This window comes from Triplophysa rosa, linkage group LG4 (genome assembly GCF_024868665.1).
Source record: "Triplophysa rosa linkage group LG4, Trosa_1v2, whole genome shotgun sequence".
Classification (NCBI taxonomy): Eukaryota; Metazoa; Chordata; class Actinopteri; order Cypriniformes; family Nemacheilidae; genus Triplophysa; species Triplophysa rosa.
Genome location: NC_079893.1, coordinates 1,090,256 through 1,113,317, shown reverse-complemented (window position 1 = coordinate 1,113,317; position 23,062 = coordinate 1,090,256). Strand labels below are relative to the sequence as shown.

At 38.9% G+C, this 23,062-nt stretch overlaps 1 protein-coding gene across 1 annotated transcript; it reads left to right on the top strand.

Moving 5' to 3' along the window:
- The first annotated feature begins 10,264 nt into the window (after window positions 1-10,264).
- LOC130553418 (SLIT and NTRK-like protein 1) lies at window positions 10,265-21,799 on the top strand. Its single transcript, XM_057332371.1, has one exon. The coding sequence runs from the start codon at window positions 11,714-11,716 to the stop codon at window positions 13,802-13,804; it is 2,091 nt and encodes a 696-aa protein (XP_057188354.1). The 5' UTR covers window positions 10,265-11,713; the 3' UTR covers window positions 13,805-21,799.
- Window positions 21,800-23,062: the final 1,263 nt, after the last annotated feature.

Here is a 23,062-nt window from a genome sequence, read left to right as displayed (position 1 = left end):
AAGAAATACGTATACAGTTTATTTCAAGTTTAATCTTCCAACCAGGATTAGGTGCTTCAGACCATTGTTTCTCACTTATCATTTCCCTCTGGTTTTAGGGGTCAGTTATGGTTAGGGTTGGGCTTTGGTGTGGGTTTAGGTTTTATTTATAAAAATGTTGTCCTTAGGTCAACAAAATATGTTGTCCTGAGGACATCAACCACTTTTCAAAATCAGGTCAAGCAGAAAAAACTGTGAAATATAGTTCACGTTGAACTAAGACACGGGTTTCAAATCTATGTCCAATGCTATCCATTGCCGCCCGAAATGTGTGTTTTGGTTATATAACACAAAATGTCCTCAAAGTTAGACACTTTGACAGTGAGATGCTTATATCAGCCCAATAATTATAAGAATAATAACATTTAAGTAAATATGAAAATTCACTCGTTGTTTACTTACCTTCATGCTATCATGTTATCTTCTTAAGCTCGCTCCAAAAAGCAAATAAAGCAAAAGCAAAAAAGAAAGTGTTAGTTTGAGAAAGTAGTGAATAGACGAGTTTTAAGTTGAGACATGAAGGTCTGGAGAGTAGGGACAGCACGAAGATTACAGGGAAGCCTGTTCCATAATTTCAGGCCTAAAATACAGAACGCCCTACCGCCCACTGTAGAGAGCCTGTACCTACAGGCACAACCAGCACGCTGTCATTGCTACATCCTGTAGGATATTTGTTCATATAACTAAAATACAATTTGGCTCATACAAAGGCTGAATTTGACTGCATTCTTTGTTTATTTAAACAATCAATAAAATAAACAATGAAATAAAAATCGAATTAAACATTACAAACTAAATAAGATTTGAATTGGACTGAAAAAATATGAATTTGACCGACAGCATTATTTGTTTAGTTAAAAAAGTTCAATAGATACTGACATAATATTGTCAAGATGATAAAATACCAGTCCACATTATGATTAAAACGAAACCCTGCAGGACAGCCGCTCTCAAAATACATAAAAGAACATTTGAACTCACAATGGCAGCCCCTTGGGTCCATCCTGAAGACATTTCCTTGGTAGGCCATCTCCTCAAACAAACTAACATAACAAACCGGGTGATAAAATGTCAAATCCTCACTGTGTTTCATTCAATGGAAACATAATAAACCGTCTTCTCTTGGAAGGCTTAAGAAGCTGCACGTATCATCTATTGTGGCTTCATTATCACTAAATGATGTTGCCATGCACCATTCAAGACAAACGGATGGTGCCCTCAGAAACAGATGGGGCAGCTCCACATGTTTTGATTTACACCATCTGCTGAGTGTTGAATGAACAATTGGTGATGACAAACGCTTGCATTGTGTGCCACATATCAGGTATGTCCTGAACTCCCTTTGGAGTTTTGCAGTTTCCTCCAGATGCCGCGTGGCATCACGCCGAGCCTATCTTTGTCAAAGGCTTCTCTGACCCTTATTCAAACTCTCGCCTTTATCGACACATTGCCATGGGAAGATTACATTAGATATCTGCTTCACGTATATTTACCACATCAGACGATTCAATGACATGGATGCTTTTTATGTGTTTTTTACCCTTGTGTCACGTTACAAAGTCAATATTATGTTTCTATACAACCACAACCTTTAATACTTTCTAAAGTGATTTGCTTCGTCTTATTTAATCAGATCTTTAGTTTTCTGCGTCTCAATGAGATCCACCTCATGAAATGGTTATGAATTGAACTTACACAAACTAAACATTTTAGAGTATATCACCTTTTGATTTATAATTTCTTCATTTTCAAGACCCCAATAATTGAGAATGACCCACATTCCGTCTCAGCATTGAATGCTCTGGCACTCTTTTAATTAAACCAATCTGCTTTTAAAACGAGGGTACCATTAAATGTACTGGTAAAAAAAAACATCCGCTCGCGAAATTGAAAAGTAGTTTGCAATTAATCGTCAAGTTTCCTCTCATGGTTCTCTCTATTCTTCATCTCTGTTTATGTATTTACAAACCAGTGTTGATGTATTTCATTAAACTTGGAAAGTGCAAATGAGAAATAGGAAACCTTTTTTCTTCCTGTAAAAACATGCAGATGTAAACAGGCAGGAAAAATATACAGTCAAGTTGTTGTAAATGGATGGATGGATGGATCTTAAAGTATTTATACTGTGAGCTTAATGAATGATGCAATGGTCCTATTTATTTTCAGCCATTGCTTCTCCATTAGTTTAGCAGCGTTGTGAGTGGTCATTCATTACAAAGGCAATGTAGAAAATGGGAACATTTGTCATCCAAGGTTAATGACAGACACGGTGAGTATAATTTTCCCCATAAAACCCGTTCCTTGAGTACATGCCCAGTCTGAAGGATATATGCTTCATTCTATCATCGGTTGTTCTTTAAAAAATAACTAGGTACAATTTTGTTCATGCATGCATGTTATAATTTCAGTGCATCGACTTCCAAGAGTATTTACAGAAATAACATTTCCAGTTACCTTTCACCAGCTGTTCCCAAAGGTATTTGTTGGGAAATGTAGTCCATTGAACACTTGAGCAAATGTATGATTTTCCACAATTCCACATTTTCATTTCAAATCATCATTCCTAGATGTATTGTGGTCATTCCAGTCCACTGTTTGATGAATATCAACAAATATAAACCTCAGGAGTGACATAAAGTCATCCAACAGACTGACAGCATGACAAGACACATGAAAACTGAGAGAAAAATCCTGGTTATCACATAAAACATTTTTTTTTCTTTTCCGAAATACGTGTAGGAATATGACCCACGTGTTGCTTAAAAGGGAATCTGAACTTGTTTTCTTCGCAGTATTTGTGGTCTGGAAAAATACACGGCATCTTTTCTGTTATTTTCATCTGTTTCTCCAGTTCTCATTTTCTGAAAATAATTGAAAATATATATTTTTTGTGAGATTTGTGAGAAATATTGTTAGTAGTTCACATAATGAAACACATACCTAGAAATTGCATTATTTTACAAACATTATAGAGTGTGGGGAATAGTCAAAATAAATACATATATAAACCACTGGCCATATAATACCAGACATCACTTTTTGTAAACAGAGACCATCCATTTATCATAACGCATTGGGATGTCTCTTTTATAAAGTGGAAATCATCTTCAAACGCTTTTGTTCAATCTCCCAAATGTCTCCAAAATGTTCCAATGACTGTCATTCTGAGATTGCATGCTTGGTCTCTGAGCTTCAGATGTCCTCTCATTTGAACCGAAGCCCAACGTAATGACACTCCAGCTCTTAACATACAATAAGAGCGCTCTGACCCAGTTCACCATTAAAAGCTCAGTGCCACTTTAAAGCTGTGTACACTCGCTTGAAGTGCAGTAATTGCCGGCATAAGCCCTGGCGTGCATTTGAAGCGAGTTTACACTGAGCTTGTGCTTACTCCATGTTTTATGTTTAATTCACAAGCCCCGTGACTCATTTCGAGCTATTGATTTTGAAAAAACAATGATAAGGGCCAAAATGAAAAATAAGCAAGAAAGGAGATTCTTAATTGAATCCAGCACTGCTGGCAAAACCTGGTGCGCTCGCGTCAACAAGCTGGAATTAAAACCGAATGCGTCACATCTGAAGTGAGAGCCATTTTAAATTAACTTCAAAGAGATTTGTCTGAATGATGTAGGCCGTGGCAAGCGTTAGGATACCATGGTAACGTAGAGATGAGAGAGTTTAACGGATGAGTAAATATACGTGTTTGAATAGCAAAGCTCTTGGTATGTAATGATGCAAAAACATGATGCGGCTCATCTTCATTTTAATCAAGACTGAGCAATTTTGCTATAAGAATACACAAAAGGACTACGTTTTTTTATTTTTTTATTTTAAAGATAAAAAGAAAGGGAAAATAGCCAATGGCCAATGGTGAGTTCAAAAACAATATTACATGTTGTTTTTTTCAAACCGCATAGGCCACTTGAAAATATATAGTATATAAGGCCAAGGCATAATTTATAAAACATACAGAACCAAGAAATGCTATCAAGTCAACTTCTTGCTCAAACAGCAACAAGGTCATTTTAGTTTACTAACAATAAAACTTTGAACTTTAAAATAAAAACTATAATAACTCCGAAGTTAAATCGCCAAGGGTCATTTTAACAAAAAATGTTCTTCTATTTGACCCTATGAAATATTAAAACACACAATTAATAATAAATAATGTGTGTTTAATAAAACATTCATCTGCATTCATCAGAGTGGCCATTTAGTAAATATATTCTTAAGGGCTTAATTTATGATTTGCTTCAACTTGGCCGTCTGTGCTCTGAAGGTTGAGAAAAAAGTTGAGAAGTAGATATAAAAGCTGGGCAGTAATAATGAAGTAAGATTAGGGGCTGTCAGGCAAATTACATCCAACGTATCTCATACATTAGAGTACACTGGATGTGAAGACTCTTGTGAGGCTTTGACAGGAAGGCCACACCAAAAAACGGCCTCTGTTCAGTTTTCTAGATAACAACATGCTCACGTGACCTGTGGAAACACACTGATCTCAGATCGGCAAATGGGTAAACGTGAGAAAAACCCCTGTACGATCAATCAGGAACAATTTTGCTGATTATTCATGCTGTATACATGATGTTGGATGGGTAGATTACTGATTCAGTCCGAGCTCTTGACCTCCCTGTTTCTGTGCAGGAATCACCTGCGCAACCGCTTTGTCTAATAAAGGCTTTTAATTTCCATCCCTTGCCATCCTCACTTGACATGGAGTTTAGCTTACATATAGCCTGAAAACATTTCCTTCGCCGATATCCTCAAACCCAATCAATATCTGACCTCAACTGAGTGACGGTGAACTCCGGTCTACAGAATTTTTATTGAGGCCAACTGTACAATAAAATCGATAGTTCATGTAGTCTTCCTCGTGTCATTCCATACATGTTTGACTTTCTTTCTTCAGGGGAACACAAAAGAAGATATTTTGAAGAATGTCGGTTACAACACTGAACCCCATTGACTTCCATGAACACAAAACCACTGAGACATTTCTCAAAATATCTTCTTTTGGGTTCCACTGAAGAAAGAGTCACATACAGAATTTTAACCACGTGAAGGTCAATAAATGATGACAACATTTTCATTTTTGGGTGACTTTAAGACTCGCCGCGCAGGTGAGCGACACCAAGATGTTATTTAGGACATATCATATGATCAACAAGACAACCTTAACACGTATGTGTAAGCAAACATTAGTGAAAGTTTGATAAAAATGATAATAGTTCTAGTCTGCTTTGTTTTCACTGGACACTCTTTCTGTGTGGACAAAAGGCCAAAACTCCGAGGAATATTTATCCCAAACGTATCCGGATTAATGTGGACATAGGATTAAGGGTTTTAAAAAAAGAGTGAAACTTGCTTAAGTTGGACAAAAAGCTGCAATTTAAATGTCAATATTGCAGCATTTTAAAGCACCGCTACTATGAAAATTGAAGGTGTTTGTAGATGTTTACCTGCATGGTCTTGATGAGCACATCTGGTTATCCTTAGGTGTGGTAAAGAGGCTCAGCGGGGGCTAAAGTAGCATGTGTTTTCTCCTACACTCACATCAGAGCTCTTGATTGCCAAGGGCACAGATCTGATTAGAGAGGCAGGACTCTAAAAGACTCCAAGAGCCTCCTCACGACTCAATGACTCCATAAACTGACGCTCGCCGTCTCTGTTTTATAGGTACGTATACCGTCTTGGCACTGTTATCAAGGCACAGCTGAAGTTTTTGCTATCTAAAATGCAGAAACAACCTTGGGGTGAAATTCATTAAAATTCAAGCTGTCCGGCTTTTGAAGTGCTGATAAGAGCCGGCACACACAACATGAACGAATATGATTCAAGTCAAGATGTCTTGTCAATGAGATTGAACACGATTTTTGTCCTCTGTGAGATTATGTTTATCAAAGCACACAAACACATATGTAGGCCATTTGCATGTTATCATTGTTTATTCATCCTAAAACTCATTCGTGACTCTTTCTTTAGTGGAACATAGAAGATATTTTGAGAAATGTTGTGTGATTTTGTGTTCATACGTTGGAAGTAAATGGGGTTCAGTGTTGTTTGGTTGCCAATGTTCTTCAAAATATCTTCTTTTGTGTTCTGCACAAGAAAGAAAGTCACACAGGTTTGAAATGACATGAGGGTGAGTAAATAATGAAAGACTTTTCATTTTTGGGTGAATGTAAATTATAAATTAACATAGTACAAAGTATAATGGAAGTGTATTTTTGCAGTTATGCAGCCGCTACGTCTCAGAAATGTATATTCAACTTAAACACAGAGTGAAAAACATTTAAAAAGTACTGTATGTTCTCTTAGGCCTCCCATAGAAAAGTTTCCTTCCGTTCCTTCTTTGCTCTCTCTCTCTCTCTCTCTCTCTCTCTCTCTCTCTCTCTCTCTCTCTCTTTATTAGAGGCCACTAATAGCATTTCAAGAAAGCCAAATACTTACTAACCAAACTGCAGGTCATCGGTCAGAAAAGCTTGACCCAGACTGAAGAAAAACTCTTCAGGAGTTTCACAAAGCAGAACTTTACAGCAGCGCCTCGATTTCAAAAACACTTTTTTTACCCAAGGCCAAAGCACAATGTTGCACAAAGACCTGAACACATGGCCGATGGAAGAAAACATTATGCTCCTTTGAGTCACCTTTCAGCTTTCTTCCCACATTTACAGGTTTATGTTGTGACACGGCTAAAAAATACACACAACCCACCATCTACATAGCGACAGTGTCACACTGTGGATATCATTGAGTATAATGAGTGATGTGAATGGTGCAGGTCGACACTTAAGGAAAGACCGCAAACAGTTCATGACTTTTACCAGCTAGTAGGACATTTTATTTTGCAATTGTAGTAGATTATTTGTTTATTTTAGCAGATTATTGTTTATACAATGCTTACAAAAGAGGGAGCATTCAACATGTTGAGCCAATTTTGGGGGAACCAAAATGACGAGTACAGATGCAAAACTCTCTAAAAGGGTCCGTCCACCTCCGTAAAAATGAGATTAAAATGTTGAGTGAATGCTCTCCACACATAGTCTGCGTTACTCAAATGATTTTTCTTTGAAAGTCACTAAATAACACTCTCTCCCTGGTCTGAAATATCTGGTATTACTGAAAGTAAATGTAGGAGCCTGATAAAAAAGCTCATTTTAACGAAAAGTTATCTGATTTAGAGGGTGTTGCATCTGAACTCTTGAAATATTTTTTATTGTGTTTATTTTTTACTTATTTATATTAGTGAACTTTCTAAACTAAATAAATTCATTAAAAAGAGGGGGAAACCATTACACTTGGTGCCTTACTTATACCAGCCATCATCATCGTGTGCCTTCGTCTTGTTCAGCACCACGGAGAGCACCTCAGGACACCAGCAACATAGATCGAAAATAAAACACAGATGAGATCTCTACCATGTCTCAGATATAATCAGCAATGTGATTAAATGTAGGTCTCATGTGCATCTCAGATATTTCTCCTGAGAAAAAGAGTCAGAAATGTGAGAAATGTCTCTGTCATTAGAGGTTGAGAAGAGATGTCAACAATGTGTCAAAATGAGCTCAGATTTGTCAAGTCTGCGATCAAAATGAACTCGAACATTTCTCATCACTTTTACTCAGATCCAGATCATTTGCCCTCAACAAGGTGTAGAGACTTATTGGTGTCAAACTGGAAATATAAACAGACTAGTGAATGAAGATTGAGGACTCATTCACAGACTTACCCCAAGCTGACCCTTGACCTGTACACCAGGTCAAACCTCTTTGCCTTTTTCAGAAAGTATTAGAGACTGTTACAGAGAATAAATAAATATAATGGATAAACTGCATAGTGATCCTGAAAAAAAATTTACAAAGCTAAATTGAAGAAGAGCCAATAACTAGAGTTGTTTTCTAGATCTTTGACATTTATGAAGAGTAAGAATGCTATTTAGCCACATGTAACTTATTTGAAAGAGACACAGAATGACCTAATGATTGTTGATGCATAATCTTATTGCATTGGTTTTTATTTACTGTAAACAGGATATTTATTTAGTTGCTGTTCCACCTATATTAGGTTCTTTGCTATAACTAAAAAGTGCATGTCTTGTTGACTTTTACTTTAGGTGTTTGGAATATTAATTCTGGAAAAGAAGAAACTAACATTATGTTAACGAAAAAGCCTCAATATTTCAATATTTCATAGATATTTCTTTTAGAGTTTTATCAGACAGATAAAACATGATCTCAACTATCCCTGGATTTCACTCTTAGGAAATGTCATCTTTACCACAGATCACACTGGAGAGAACACACTGTATTCTAACAAATCCTCTCTCTCAAAATGTCTCTTCACCCACAATATCACGTCAAATCTGTCTCAACAGAACATAACTAAAAAAAAAGGAAGTCTTTCAGATTATTGCTACAAAACCTCAACAAAGCCACCCTTCCCTGAAAGACCATATTATTGGCCATGCTATAAATAATAAATAAAAATTCATTTTTTTTAAATAATAAAAATAAAATAAAATTGTACATAAACAAATATATTATATAAACATAAATATATGAATTAATGAATAAAAATAGGATAACTAAAAATATAATCATAATAATGTAAAAATAAAAATATAAAAATACATAATGAAAATAATAAAAACACATGTTTCCTTAATAGTAAACTTGAAGTGTTACAGCCCAAATTTTCATCATGTTAATAAAAACGTTCATTAGCGTGACTGCAACTTCAATAACTAACCAAACGTGAAATGTTGCTTCCATCATGAACATGTTTTCATCCGCAACATCGGATTATCTAAAAACTGATGCATGGTGTTACAACTCAATTGTTCCAACAAACCCCAGCAAAACACCTGGCACGCTTTCACTCGAGTGTTCTGGTAACATTCTCTGCTTTCCAGAAAATAGAAATGTTTCTTTGGTTTGGCTACTCAATGTGAAGTATGCAACAGTCCTTCACAAAGTGGACTTATGAGGATAAAGACTGCCGTCTAGACCGGTGGCTCAAAGGGGTTTGAAGACACTGAACTGCTTGCATTGTTTTGACCTGAAAACATCCACAATCTATTGACATAACATCAACAACAAACAGCACGCCAGACTGCCGCACTGCACGATTTCATGTGGAGGGGCAAGATTTACGACCGCTGCTTCTGACAAGCACACACTTACACACAATAGTGGCCAAAAGCGATGTACAACTTTAAAGAACTCACATCTTAACTCATAAAGATGCATTAAAGATTTTGTGTGCATGTTGTGTGTGCATTTTTTTTTCAGTGAGTGATTATGATTATTTTAATTAGTGTTATTATTTCACCTGCTTCTAGCACAAAACTGTGTTTTAAGAAATAAGAGCTTGGCCTGATTTGGATTCTTAATAAGGGGTTTAATCAAGGCATTTTCAGACATTTTAAATCAAACAGCACCCTCATATGCTTTGGTTTTCAAACGCATTTTTCTCAACACGTGTGTCTGTAATACCAATGAGCGCTGGCATTTAACTGGCAACAGCTCGGGTGGTAAACAACTTAATTAGACAATGGCTTTTAAAAAAGATACTAGATGAGTCTGTGATGCGAAGAACTGAATGTGTGTGTGTCTCGTGTTTATCTAATGCTCCAAATGATGCATAATGATTTGTCTCCGTTGCTTTTAAATTTGCACCAGAAGGTCAGAATGACAACTGACCGCTTGTTTATGTGCACGAGTCACATGTCCATCTCTTAAACAAAGATGTCACGAGAAATCCAGATAAAAGACCGAAAATATGCGTTTTCAAAATAACTGATGGAGTTTACCTAAATGTGTAAATATATATATATATATAAATATGATAAAGAAATGAACCTTTGAAACAATGTCAGGTATAAAGGTTATATTTCAGGTGCAAGTGCACGCACCGCAAATGTTAAATCACAAAATGAATGCAGTTTGTGCATGTGTACAGGAAACGTATTTATAATGAAAAGAAAGTAGATGTAGTTTGCACCAGAGTGACTTTATCATCAAATACCGGCGTGTACTTTTCAGCTTCAAGGGGCTATAAGACTGCTGACATAAACAATCAGTGATCATAATTGCCTTTACACTTTTGCTCCTAAGAAATGAGCAAACACTTAATCGCATTAAAAGATCGCATTGCTCGCATTATCTCTCACCTTTAAATGCAGACTCGTGATTTATTGATTTATTACTCTGGGGCGCACCGGAGACATACTGAGGCAGTTTTTATACAGTACAGCTAAAGATAGCAGAAACAGAACGATGATAAGGAAAATGGCTGTTGCGAGCTTGTGTTTCCATTTGTTTTCCCGAACCAGGCAAGTGACTATTTAGAAGAAATATCTCTCACCGATGAGCGTAACAGATGCATTCGTTAATCACATATACCAGACACAGACGCGAGCCAGTATCCGCATTCTCACAAACCAGTCTTTTGAAGAACCCTGTTAATATGCCAAGACATCGTGGAGTGTCGGGGAAAAAATCCATTGGCATAATAAATGAAATGTATACTCCGTGTGTCGAACTTCAATCGGTGCGCACGAGTTTAATAAGTGCGCTTTGATGTTTCACTGGCGCGCACGGGCGAATAAAACAAAGCGCGCTGATATGAGGGGGATACCCACTGAAATGCACTTATTTCTAAATGCCATTTCTTAAAAGGGTTGTGACGTAGCCCGTGTGCGCACACTTTCTATAGTCTTGACGCAGTGTTTGTTGTGACAGTATGCGAGGAAGGCTCAGCGCACCGGCTGCACTGTTGCATGCACGTCGAGTGGTTAATTATTTTACCGCATTCAACTGCAGTTCCCCCTCCACGCACGCACACACACACACACGCACGCACGCTCGCAGAGGAAAAAGGGAAACAAGCTCGACACCTGTGCTGTGTGGAATACTTTCCACGTCGCCAAAATGCGCGGAAACAGGAATATCGTGTCGGAAGACTGTGAAAATGCGCCATGCTGTCTACTTTGAAGACGTTTCCATCTGCGGACGGAGGTAAACGCAGAACGGAGTGGATGTAACAACCATGCACGGACTAAAACCGAAAGGTCTCCTGAAATGAAATGAAACGAATCTAAACCCTTCGGAATCATTTCCAACAGTTTACGCGGTCAGCCTTTTTCTTTCACTCATCCGATGGGTTTTTGCCTTTGTAGCTCAGCAGAGGGTGTTAGATCTACCAGCGAGCACCGAGCCGAAAAGTGCAGAGTCTCACAGCGACCGTCTTCGTGACCGGAAAGCGTTCAGCGCGAGCCCGTGGAAGGGAAACTGAGGATGTAAAATGCACGGATTTATCTGACGGCGACGCGTTGCGATCAGCGTCGGTGCGGGGTGTGATTTCAGCACCACGGGAGAAAGAACAGCTCCCGCGCGCGCCGCGGATATGTGAAATGCACAAGGTCAGTTTGATTTATATCGCGCAACGCCGAATCGTTGAGTTGAGGATGCTTTGAGACTGTTTCGCGGGCAGCACGAGATGGGGACGCGATGAAAAAGAGGTCGATTTTTCTCAGTCTCCGTCTGGGCATAGCATGGATGTGATCACAGAGTGCCCTCTGCTTCTTTAGACTGGAGATAGATCTCGCTTACTTCCCTGTCGCCGATCTTATTCATGTCTTGATGTCGGGGATGATTTTGGCGTATTGAAAATGCTGTTTTGGATTGTGTTGCTGAAGGCGGCTCTTTGTGTAGCTATTGGAAATGTTACAAGAGACGTGTGTAAGGAGCAGATCTGCTCTTGCAACGCAGTCGAAGGCGACTTGCACATTGACTGCGAGAAAAAAAGCCTCACCAATCTGCACCATTTGACGGGTCCGAGCTCTCAGTTTTATCACCTACTGCTTCATGGGAATTCGCTGTCCAGGCTGTTCCCGAACGAGTTCGCCAACTTTTACAATGCCGTTAGCTTGCATTTGGAGAACAACGGCTTGCACGACATCGTGCCGGGCGCTTTCCTGGGACTGCAGCTAGTCAAACGGCTGCACATCAATAACAATAAGATACGCTCTTTTAAAAAGAGTACGTTCCTCGGTTTAGACGACCTGGAGTACCTTCAAGCCGACTTCAACCTACTGAGGGACATCGACCCGTCGGTGTTCAGGGACCTGAGTAAGCTCGAAGTTTTAATCTTAAACGACAACCTCATTAGCGCGCTTCCCATTAACGTGTTTCAAAACGTCCCCATAACGCATCTCGACCTGAGGGGGAACCGAATCAAAACGTTGCCCTACGAGGGGATTCTAGAGCAGATACCTGGGATCGTGGAGGTTCTGCTGGAGGACAACCCGTGGGATTGCAACTGCGACCTGGTTTCCCTGAAGGAATGGCTGGAGAACATCCCGCAGAACGCGCTCATCGGAAGGGTCATTTGCGAGGCGCCCACTCGACTGCAGGGGAACGACTTAAACGAAACGGCCGAGACGGAGCTGTGCCCTTCAAAGAACGGCATGGATTCGAGTCTGGCCGCGCCACCCACCCAGGACGAGAGCCCCGATCGCGGCCCCCGTCCCACGCCCTTTAAAACAACCGGCGGGATGACGGAGTCCCATAGTGCTGGGGGAGGCCATCACAGGGGGCGTCCGAAAGCGAGGGAGAATTGGCAATTGAAAACCAAGCCCACGGCGATGGCAACGGGGGCAGTCGAAAGAGACCCGCCGTCCAATTCGACCTGTCCCCAGTCGTGCAGTTGTAAACTAATCGGAACCAGGCAAGGTCTCGGGGTTACCTGCGAGGGCAAAAAAATTGAGAGCGTGGCTAATCTCAGACCCAAACCGCTGGGCGCGCACGAGTTAAATCTGCGCGACAACAACATTCATAGCGTCAAAAGGAATCAACTTAGAGGCTACCACAGCTTGAATTTGCTCGACCTGGGGGGGAACAACATCAAAGTGATCGACAATGGCACTTTTCACAATCTGACCGAGCTGAGGTGGCTTTACATGGACAAAAACTATGTGGATATGCTAATGGCCGAGATGTTCGTTGGACTTCAAAACCTGGAGTATCTCAGTTTGGAATATAACGACATACAGCTCGTCATGCCGGGCACCTTCAGCCCCATGCCCAGTCTAAGGGTGCTCTTCTTAAATAACAACTTGCTCAAATCTCTCCCCGTGGATGCCTTCTTGGGGGTTTCTTTGTCGAAAATAAGCTTGCATAACAATTATTTCACACATCTGCCGCTGCAGGGCGTCTTAGATCAGCTCAACTCAATTATCCAGATCGATTTGCACGGGAACCCGTGGGAATGCTCGTGCAAAATCGTCCCCTTCAAACAATGGACAGACAAGCTCGGAGCAGATGTCATCGTGAGCGACCTGAAATGCGAATCCCCCGAGAGCTTCTGGAAACGGGATTTCCGACGCATCAGAAACGATTTGATGTGCCCCGAGCTCTACGAAAAGATCTCCCCCACCTCCCTCTCCAAAAACAGCACTTTCCCCGCAGACACGGGCACGCGCCCCAACTCCTATCTGGAGCCCAGCAGAGTGTCCATATCGGTGCTCGTGCCCGGTCTTCTATTGGTTTTCGTGACGTCTGCCTTCACCGTGGTCGGAATGCTCGTCTTCATACTGCGCAACCGCAAGCGATCGAAACGGAGAGATGGGAACTCTTCTGCGTCAGAGATCAATTCTTTACAGACAGTTTGCGACTCGTCCTATTGGCACAGTGGAGCTTATCACGCGGACGGACCCCAAAGAGGTTACGACTGTGGCACGCACCCCCTCTCCGACAAATGATGCTCACCGTGCGCAAAATACACAGACGGACCCATAAATAAAATGCGTTGCGCGCGTACGTGGCAGTGACAATGGAAAGCCAACTATAAACATTCAGCCTCTGTGGGAAAATATCCTATTTTTTCTTCGCTTCTGTTGAGTGCAGCGTCCATGAAACACTGCAATGGGGCCCACTGTTATATATATATAAATATATATGTATAGAGCCCCCTCTCCCCCTGTATTTTTCCTACCTGTTCAGACTGCAAACGTGATGACAAGAAGACGTGAAAAGGTGCACGAGCGCATGAATGTAATGTAAATAAGGGACTGTAATATATCTGCATGATTCGCATGGTCTCAACACACACTGGGAACCATTACCACAGTATCAAGGAAGCTGACGCGACCCTTCTTTCGTGTTATCAATATATATAAATATAAAACTATATATGACTATATTAAAAGTGCCATTTCTACTATTTTTTTTTTTGGTCGGTTAGATTTGTATTTGCCGTTTTACTTCTCGAAGGCAGACAGGCGCGCGCAGGTGCAGATGCATGTAATTTTCCGTTTTATCGGTTGATTGTTGGTTGATTTGGGGATTATTTATACCTTTTTTTCCCGAGCAGATTTCTCACGCTATCTGCCCAGTCATCTTCTTTATGAATGTAAAATGTGTTTATCTTATAGTGTGCCAACTGTTGACATCTTTGGGATGCGCATAAGCGATTCGAGTCACAGACGTGCTTATGCTGCGAAAACTCAATGCAGCTCCAGTGGTTCGTCATCTTGTGTGTCGAGGAGATTTTTAATGGCATATTTTTCAGAACGTTCACTTGAAAGGATTTGGTTTGATGGGTCGCAGGGTGCACATAAACTAAGATGCCTTTATTTTAATTTATTATGATCGTTGTTTTTAAGGGAAATGAAGTATTCCTTCACAAAAGCAGCCTATTATTATTCACTGTAAGTATTGTGAGCTTTTGTAAAGCCATCTATTTTGTCCAAATATGAGAAGGGAACTGGAAAGCTTTGGTACTTGATATGGTGTACATATATGAGAAAACATTGCCTCTAGATGTCGCTGTTGCCTCTCGAGCCTATGAAAATCATGCTGGGAGGTGAAGTTCAAATTTGTGTAGGCCAAGCAAGACCTGCTTAGACATGATCAACATAAGTAGGCCTAAGTGAGTCACTGTGATGGCTCGGATAGAATTCGCAGTCGGTACAAATGTACAGGAAACGAGTTGCACAGCGTTTCCAAAATGCCATTTTTACAAACAAGATGTATGTGGCGGTGCAATGCATTATTTTAAATGTCACTCTTGATATTCCACTGTAATGATTTCACAAGCAAACAGAACAGAAAACAGAAAACACGCTCAAATAATGGACCAAGCAGCCATGCTCATGAAGAAAACTTAGTTTTTTTACATTGTTTTTAAGATCAAAGATGTTGGCTGATGCTTTCAATTGGGTTTACTGAATAATACAACAAGCAACAGCGAGCCTGTGAAATGTCCATTTAATATCCAAAAGCCGTTTCCTGCGGAAAGGGTGGAAAACACGTGCGGTGGAAATGCTTTTCTCTCTTACCTGTCGGTTTGATTTAGGTTGCACACAACAATGTCGGTAGAACCTCAATTCAACGTCCCGATGGAGTTGCTGTCATATGACAATGGTTGACTCTAATGTAGACTCAGGAGAGATGTGTGTTGTGACTCATGCTGCACATATATACGCAAAGAAAAGGAAAAATGCATCAGTGCTCCCCCCAAAATTGAAGGGTGACCTTGGGGTCTGTTATTTCTGTTATACCGGTTATGGCTGTCCATCATTTCCAAGCATCTTTCTCTCCTTCTCTTTCTCTCTCGCCCTGCATTGAATGGTGATTATTTGTCACTCCACTGTGAAAGACTGTACCCCATTCTGGCTTCTATCTACTTTATTTGGTGCATTTCCCCGACGGTTTGTCTCAGAGTAACATTTCTATGCTTTGCTACATTTGATCTGCTTCTATTTTGTTAAATAAAATGTGGTGGAGGTTGAGTAAAGCTACAGCGGGTAGATTCTGTTTTGTTTGTCAATCTAATGATGTCATCATCATCCTCTGATGTTGAATGCTGAAACTCTCGGGGTTATACGTCTTGAAAGGCATTACAGGTTGAGCACCAGTTGAACGACACAAGCTTACAAACGTAAGGAGATTGATGGTGTTATTGAATTAATTCAATGCTGACGGCACAGATACAGTGCTGGATGAATTCTGGATAGATTTCAGATGTTGTTGCAGAACATTGGACTAACACAAGACTGTCATTATACAAAACTGCCAAAAATATATTCAGATCTTGCTTATGAAGATAAATGATGGTTTTAGTATGGTAAAAGTTTATTTTGGATTTTTGGTGAATTAACATTGTCATTGGTGATACTATGTGTCTTCCCATAGTTTTATTAAGTGAGATACCGTTGAATTGGTAGTTGCTATGGTTTTACTACAAATACTATAGTAAAACCATGATTTATTTTCATAGGGGGAAACATCACCCTGCTGAAAGAAAAAGTAAATTCTAATGGTTTCTATTACAAATACTGTTATGAACCATCCACTGTTTGCCATTAAAACCATTTAGTTGTGTTCCATTGGATTGAATGGCATTCCACCAGATAGCATCGCAGCAATAAAACCCAACACAATATTATACTAGTAGAATCTTAATATTGACACAATGCCAATTGTAGAAAGGGCTAGAACATATGTATCATTTAATCACACTGGTTGTTATGTTTGACAGTGAGAAAAAATACAAAACATCACAGAATGACCATCAAAAAAAGCCTCACTCTCTGATGTTTGTGCTGGCAAAACGATGTCACTTCCTGTGGTTGTCACTAAGGAACTGGCTTTTGTTGATATTGTATTGTATTATTTAAGTTTTTGAAGATGGAAATCACATACGGTAGTTTACTTTAATTCCCAATTTTGCAACTTCTCGTTTCGTTTCATATCCCTTTAAATCACTTTGTTGTTTTCCTCACTCTTGTAAGTCGCTTTGGATACAAGTAAACCAGGTAAATCATTTTAATACCCATATTGGTTTAAACAGATGCTCAATCTTTCTTTGAATTTATCCCTGTAACCCATTCTGTATATGACACTGAAGACCAACACAAAGTGTTTTAAGGTTTATTTAACAAGTGCGGGTGTAAGATATATACACAAAAAGTCAGAATAACTCTTGTTTGCAACTGGCATGTCGGAGACAGTATTGCACTGCTGTTTTGCATATTTCTTTGATGTGAAAATATAGGTCATACTCTTAAGGCAACGTTTTCATCATCACTGTTGAAACACACTCCGATTCGCTGAAACAACAAACTGTGAACTCACAAGCAAGGACATGCAAAGTCATTTTTTGAAGTTTAAATACGTATCTCCAAACTTTGAGGCGGTAATGTTGATTTTCTGGGTTGATAAATAGAAAATAAATCAACGTTCTGAATGAAACCCAACAGGGACATGAACTCATGAATGGTCTGCTTAACTACATCATCTCATCGTGTTGGATTAAAATGATCCGATTGTCAGTAAGCAAGTATCATCCAAGATTCTGTTCTTTAAGCATTGCTTCAATGTTGTACATCGTGAAGCATCCATCCCTCTGGTGAGAGCCACTCATCTCTGTGGTTTCCTGTTTTTCCCACCTTAACAAATGAAGTCCCGTCACCTCCTGCCAGAGCAAGAAACCCCCTCTCTCTCTCTCACGGGCGGTTCTTGTCGATTTTTTAACAGGTCCCTCATTCTTCAATGGCAGGGGAGTTTTACAGTCACTTTTTTCACCTGAGAAAATATAATTGGTCTGTTATGCAATAAATAAACACTTTCAATCACATTACGTGGCCTACATGCCGGTGTGGCGCGTTCAGAACTCAAATCAAGCCTGGTGGAGGCCCAGAGAAAACACGGTGCATTATAACATCAGTTCTGCACCTGAGGTTTTAGAATTTGCAGAGCTAGTCTGAAGTGGGCCAAGGTTACACTATACTGTACACAATTCAACCTAAAAACTGTAGTTCAAAAACTGACTTACATATGTATTCTAAATCAAATTGGCTTTACAAGTCACTTAAATGTATAAGTTACACAAAATAAAAGTCAGTTTAATGTATATAAGTTAGATGACTTGTTTTAAGGCAGTTCAGTTTAACATCAAATTAAGGCAGCTTCTAAACTAGTCTTTTTAACAATAATGTTTACAATGTACTCAAATGCAACGTGTCAGAAGAAGATCAGATTTAAATGCTTTCAGTTTGAATGGACAGATACAAGAAGCATTGTCTAATCTGTTTATATTTTTATTGTGTATATGTAATAATTATTTTGTATTTAAAAAGATAGAAAGCACTGTAGGTAGGTAGGTTTAGGTAGGGGGTCTACATACACTTGTAAAATGCTTCGCTATTGAGTAACAACTATTGGTTCATTTATAACCCTATACGGGTTATATATATATTTGACCAAACAATGGGATTAAAACAACCCAGATTTTTTCCCAATGTTGTATTTAAAATACTCTACAATCAAGTTTTTATAAATCAAGATTTTATAATGACCCAAAAAGTATATGGACTCTGTTGCACTCTACAAAATAATGCGTTATATAAACCCAGAATCGGGTCAAAAATAGACAAACCTAACAGTTGGGTTATAAATGAACTGAATTAATTATTTCAATTGATGTTTCAACTGAATATGCTGGGTTTTAACCCAATGTTCGGTCAAATATAAACATTTTCCTGGTTAATTTAACCCAAGGGTTGGGTTTGTCCATTTTTGACCCAACGATGAGTTGAAACAACCCAACAGTTTCAAAGAAATATTTTTGTTTATGCAAATAGACAACTGATCACATTTCAATAAATGTACACTGTAAAACATCCTTGGTTGTTTTAAATCATGATCTTATCCATTTTTAGGACTGTATGCTTTCTTTATGCCTCAAAATAATTTTTCCTCTAAGGTTAAAAAGAATCATATTTAATTTACACAAAAAGACCAATATTATCCCAGTTGTACTAAGAGTATCATGAATTTCAAACATTTTGTTTTGATGAGGTTATTTCAGGCAGTGCTTAAAATGGGCTGCAGGTTCATTCACGCTGAAAAAAAGATTTGACGACTGCACTGGATTACAAACATATCAAACCAACATGCATTTATGATTTAAAAAAAGGAACCTTGATCTAAAGACACTGATTACGCTTGGACATACAGACGGTGAATGAGACCGTGACAAACTCATGAGCATTTCGGGTCTACGCTCCTCCAAGGTGTGTTTGTTCCCTTTACGCTCTGATTGAACGCCTCGTTGATTGATTTTTGCTATTTTTCCCCCTTACCATCCCAGCACTAATGGGATTCAAAGGATTTGGGTTTGGTCCTTGATGACCAATGAATCAATAAATTGTTCAGCAAGGACAAACTGATTGTTTCTTTCGAGCTATGCATCTTAGCCCAAGAAGATCTAAAGGTGCAAGTACTGTGTCGAATGAGTTGGTGCTGTATATACTGTATACTGCATACATGAAAGTTGAAATGCTTTCATTGTCTATTCTGATATTTTATTTCAGATGTGTTATTTGTGGTAGAGCATTGCTTACGTATGTTGAGTCACCTCAACCACTTGAGCTTCTCTCAAGAATGGTCCTGCCACGTACATTTTCACCGAGCATTCTGTTTTGCAATGAATGTCAGAATCATTAATGCATGCTGGTTTGTGAGGTTTCTGGCGGCTTTCCCCACTCTAATCCACCGCTGCGAGCTGTTTTCCACAAAAGGAGCCAACCTCATTTCACAGGACTCAAGCAAAGGCCTTAGATGCCTTTTTGAGAGCCATCAAGTTCAAGATGAGAGTAAGGAATTGCTCTGTGCTGAAGTGCTGGTGCGCGAGGTATGAAGATCATAGGAGGGCAGAACATTAAGCCGAGGGTCTTTTATGAGGTTGGCCGTGGAGGCAGGTGCTTCTGATGGTGGTGGCTTTTATATTGGCGATCAGCGGTCACAGCTGTTGGGACCTTCAAAAGTAAAACATTAAAAAAAATTTGTAAAGCTGTTTTCCAATAATGCACATTCATTCAACGGAATTGAAAATTAATGAATATTTTTGATTATTATGAACACTTATGATAGCGAAAAAAGTAAATATGTAAATGTTGTATATAGATTAAATTTACATTTAGTCATTTAGCAGACGCTTTTATCCAAAGATTATTCTTTTTTTTTAAAGAAATTTGTCATTAGACTCATCATAATAATGCTAGGAGTGGATTCCATGACGTTTAGTATATGCTTGCTAGGTAGTTATACCAGCAAAAGACTAAAGATGCATCCGAAATCACATACTGTGACAGTACGTACTAAATGTGAATAAGTACCTACCTATCGACCGTTAAATCAGTACGTTCTATACAGTGGCGTCGCTAGGCCCTTTTTAGGTGGGCTTTAGCCACCCTACATTTCTAGCTTAGTCCCCCTAAAATTGTGAGTAATTATGTAATTTGTACAGGAATTCGAGATTGCTTTTAAAGGTCTCCTCAGACGAGCACTTTCAACAAGTTGGTATGATTTATTAGGGTCTTCATGAAATGTCTGGAACATATTTCACTCAATGGCTGTGTAAACAAAACCCTTCTTGCCTCGTCAAAAACAGCTCTGCTCCCAGCAACCTGTTTTGGTGCATGTCTCTTTAACTGATAATGAGTTACAGCGAACCCCACCCCCTACTGTCCAGTGGGTCAACACAACACACGTGTAGTGGCAATGCTTTAGCTAAATGATATTTCCTGAATTCCTTTGCGGTTAGTTTCGTCTTAAATGTCTCAAATCATTCGTCCGGAGACAAAAAAATCAGTCACAGCAAACAGCGCATCCTAATGCGCTTACGTTGTGCGTGTATTTGTTGTAGCGGAATTACATGTGCATATGCTCTTTGACCTATGACGTGTTAACAACAACCTAGGCGTTGGTGAAAACATAATTGTCACGAGAAATTCATTTGTATGTACTCACATTTGAGAAACGGACATCTGCCTAAACGTTTTCACGCTATTTTTATTTGATTAACTTTTACATTTGACTGTTGCTCAGCTCCCGTGGCATCATGGGATAGGTGATTCTCACGAAACCACTGAAATATCATGGCAGTAATGATTTACATGATAAAACATCCAATTTGGTGATACAAAAAATGGTCACAATAAAGATAAATGTGTTCTCTACATTGGACAAAACATAATTTTGACATAGGAATTAATTATTAATGTATTTTATTGCTTTTTCTGCTAAAATTCTCATAACCGTAACGCATCCCTATTTGTCTGAGTGCATTATACAGTATGTTGTAATTTAAACCGAGTGAAATTAAAATATTGTGAAAAAAACAATTGGATGTTTTACTAGATGTTCTTAAATGACAAAAAATGACCAAAACATGATTAACAGATATTCTTATCCTCCGTAACGTTTAAAAAAAATGTTATGTGAAGAAAACCCAAATAACAAGTTTAATCGATATATTCTCGGCACACAAACCGAATGCGCACGCGTCGAAGTGCTCTCGTGAAGTGCACCATAGACTGACAAGACTAAAGTCTTAAAGTCGTTATTTTGGTTTAGTTTTCGAACATAAAGTATTGTCGTCGCTTCAAATTTTTTTTATTGAGCCACTATGAGCGGATCGACCATTTAACGAAGTACTTTTCTGGACCTTGACAAAAACTATAAACATGAGGCCTGGAAATCTCTCGGATGTCACCTAAAATATCTTTATTTGTGTTCTGAAGACAGCGAGAGGTCTCAAAACATGTTTAATGTCATGTGGGCGAGTAAAAAATAACACAATTTTGATTTCAAGGTGAACTGAAAGGTGAACTGAAAGACATTTTTCATGTATACTATTCTGTTAAAATATTATTCATTAATGTCTTATTATGTAGGAATAATAAAAACTTGCTTAGGCATCATGGCTTCACTTGTTTTTTGCAAAACATGTTATGAGATTGATAGGTTACGGTCATGAGAAATTGGTAAGGCCTTTTTTGTAAAATCATTTTGAAACAGTTTTAAACTGCCAGTAAGAGTTTTGAAAAGAATGCCTTTATACATGTCATACTTTGTCTTAAATGAATATAAAGGGAATTTGTTGATACAAGTGTTTTTAAGAAAATCATGTTTGACATCTTGAAACCAAGATTTCGTGACAATCTCAACGGAAGCACTAGACCATCCGGGTATTTCTGTTTTTTGCATACTGAGATTTCAGACATACTATTCGTGACTGATACTGGTTTTCACCTAATATATGGTATGGAAGAATGAGATTTCAGACACATGGCAAGTCATACAGTATAAGTCAAAAAAGCCCACCCAAACATTTCTATGATATGTTTTCATCGCTATGGTTGGAGATTTACCAAAGTCATGTTCCCAGAGGTTATTGCTCTTTCGTAGCTCAGGAGATTTGATGGCGTTCTCAGTTGTGTTTCGTTTCGGTATCGGCTTAATTTCAGATGATTCTCCTAAACTGGCTAAAAATAGAAACAGATGGCACATTTGTTAAAGAACATGAAGAGGTGTAAAATAAATGTAAATAGTAAAGGAAACATTATGTGGATTTGCGTACATTTGATGAGAAACGTTTGAGTTGATATTGAGATCTTCAAGAATATTGACTGTTGACAAATCTGAGCTCAGTTTGACACACTGTTGACATCTCTTCTCAAACTCTCATGACACACACATTTCTCACATTTCTGACTCACATGAGACTTCAGCAAAAGCTCTATTTGCTCTTCATTTAGTTACGCAGGTCTGTAAATCTCAGTATTTTAAAATCTCAATAAGACAAACAGACAGACCACTGACATCTAATCTGTAGAGAAATGTGTCCACATACAAACTCATTGACATGTACCTGAAACAAATCCAGCAGAATGCTTATTGTTTGGGCATGTCCTTCTGAGCTTATAGAGATGTTTGTGTGTGTTGAAACAAGGCCACAGCTGGTACAGTGTACATCTGTGATGATAGTTGCACTTTCAGCCACAGTAAGTCTAATTTCAGCTACAGCCTCTGACCGTGAAAGAAAACATCTTTTTTTATCATTCAGATGCTCTGCTTGGCCAAAGGCTGGGAGCACTGCTTCATCGCGGCAGATCGGGATCGGGAACACGTTTGACAGCTTTCTGATGCTGTTTTTCCTTCGGCTTCCCTGC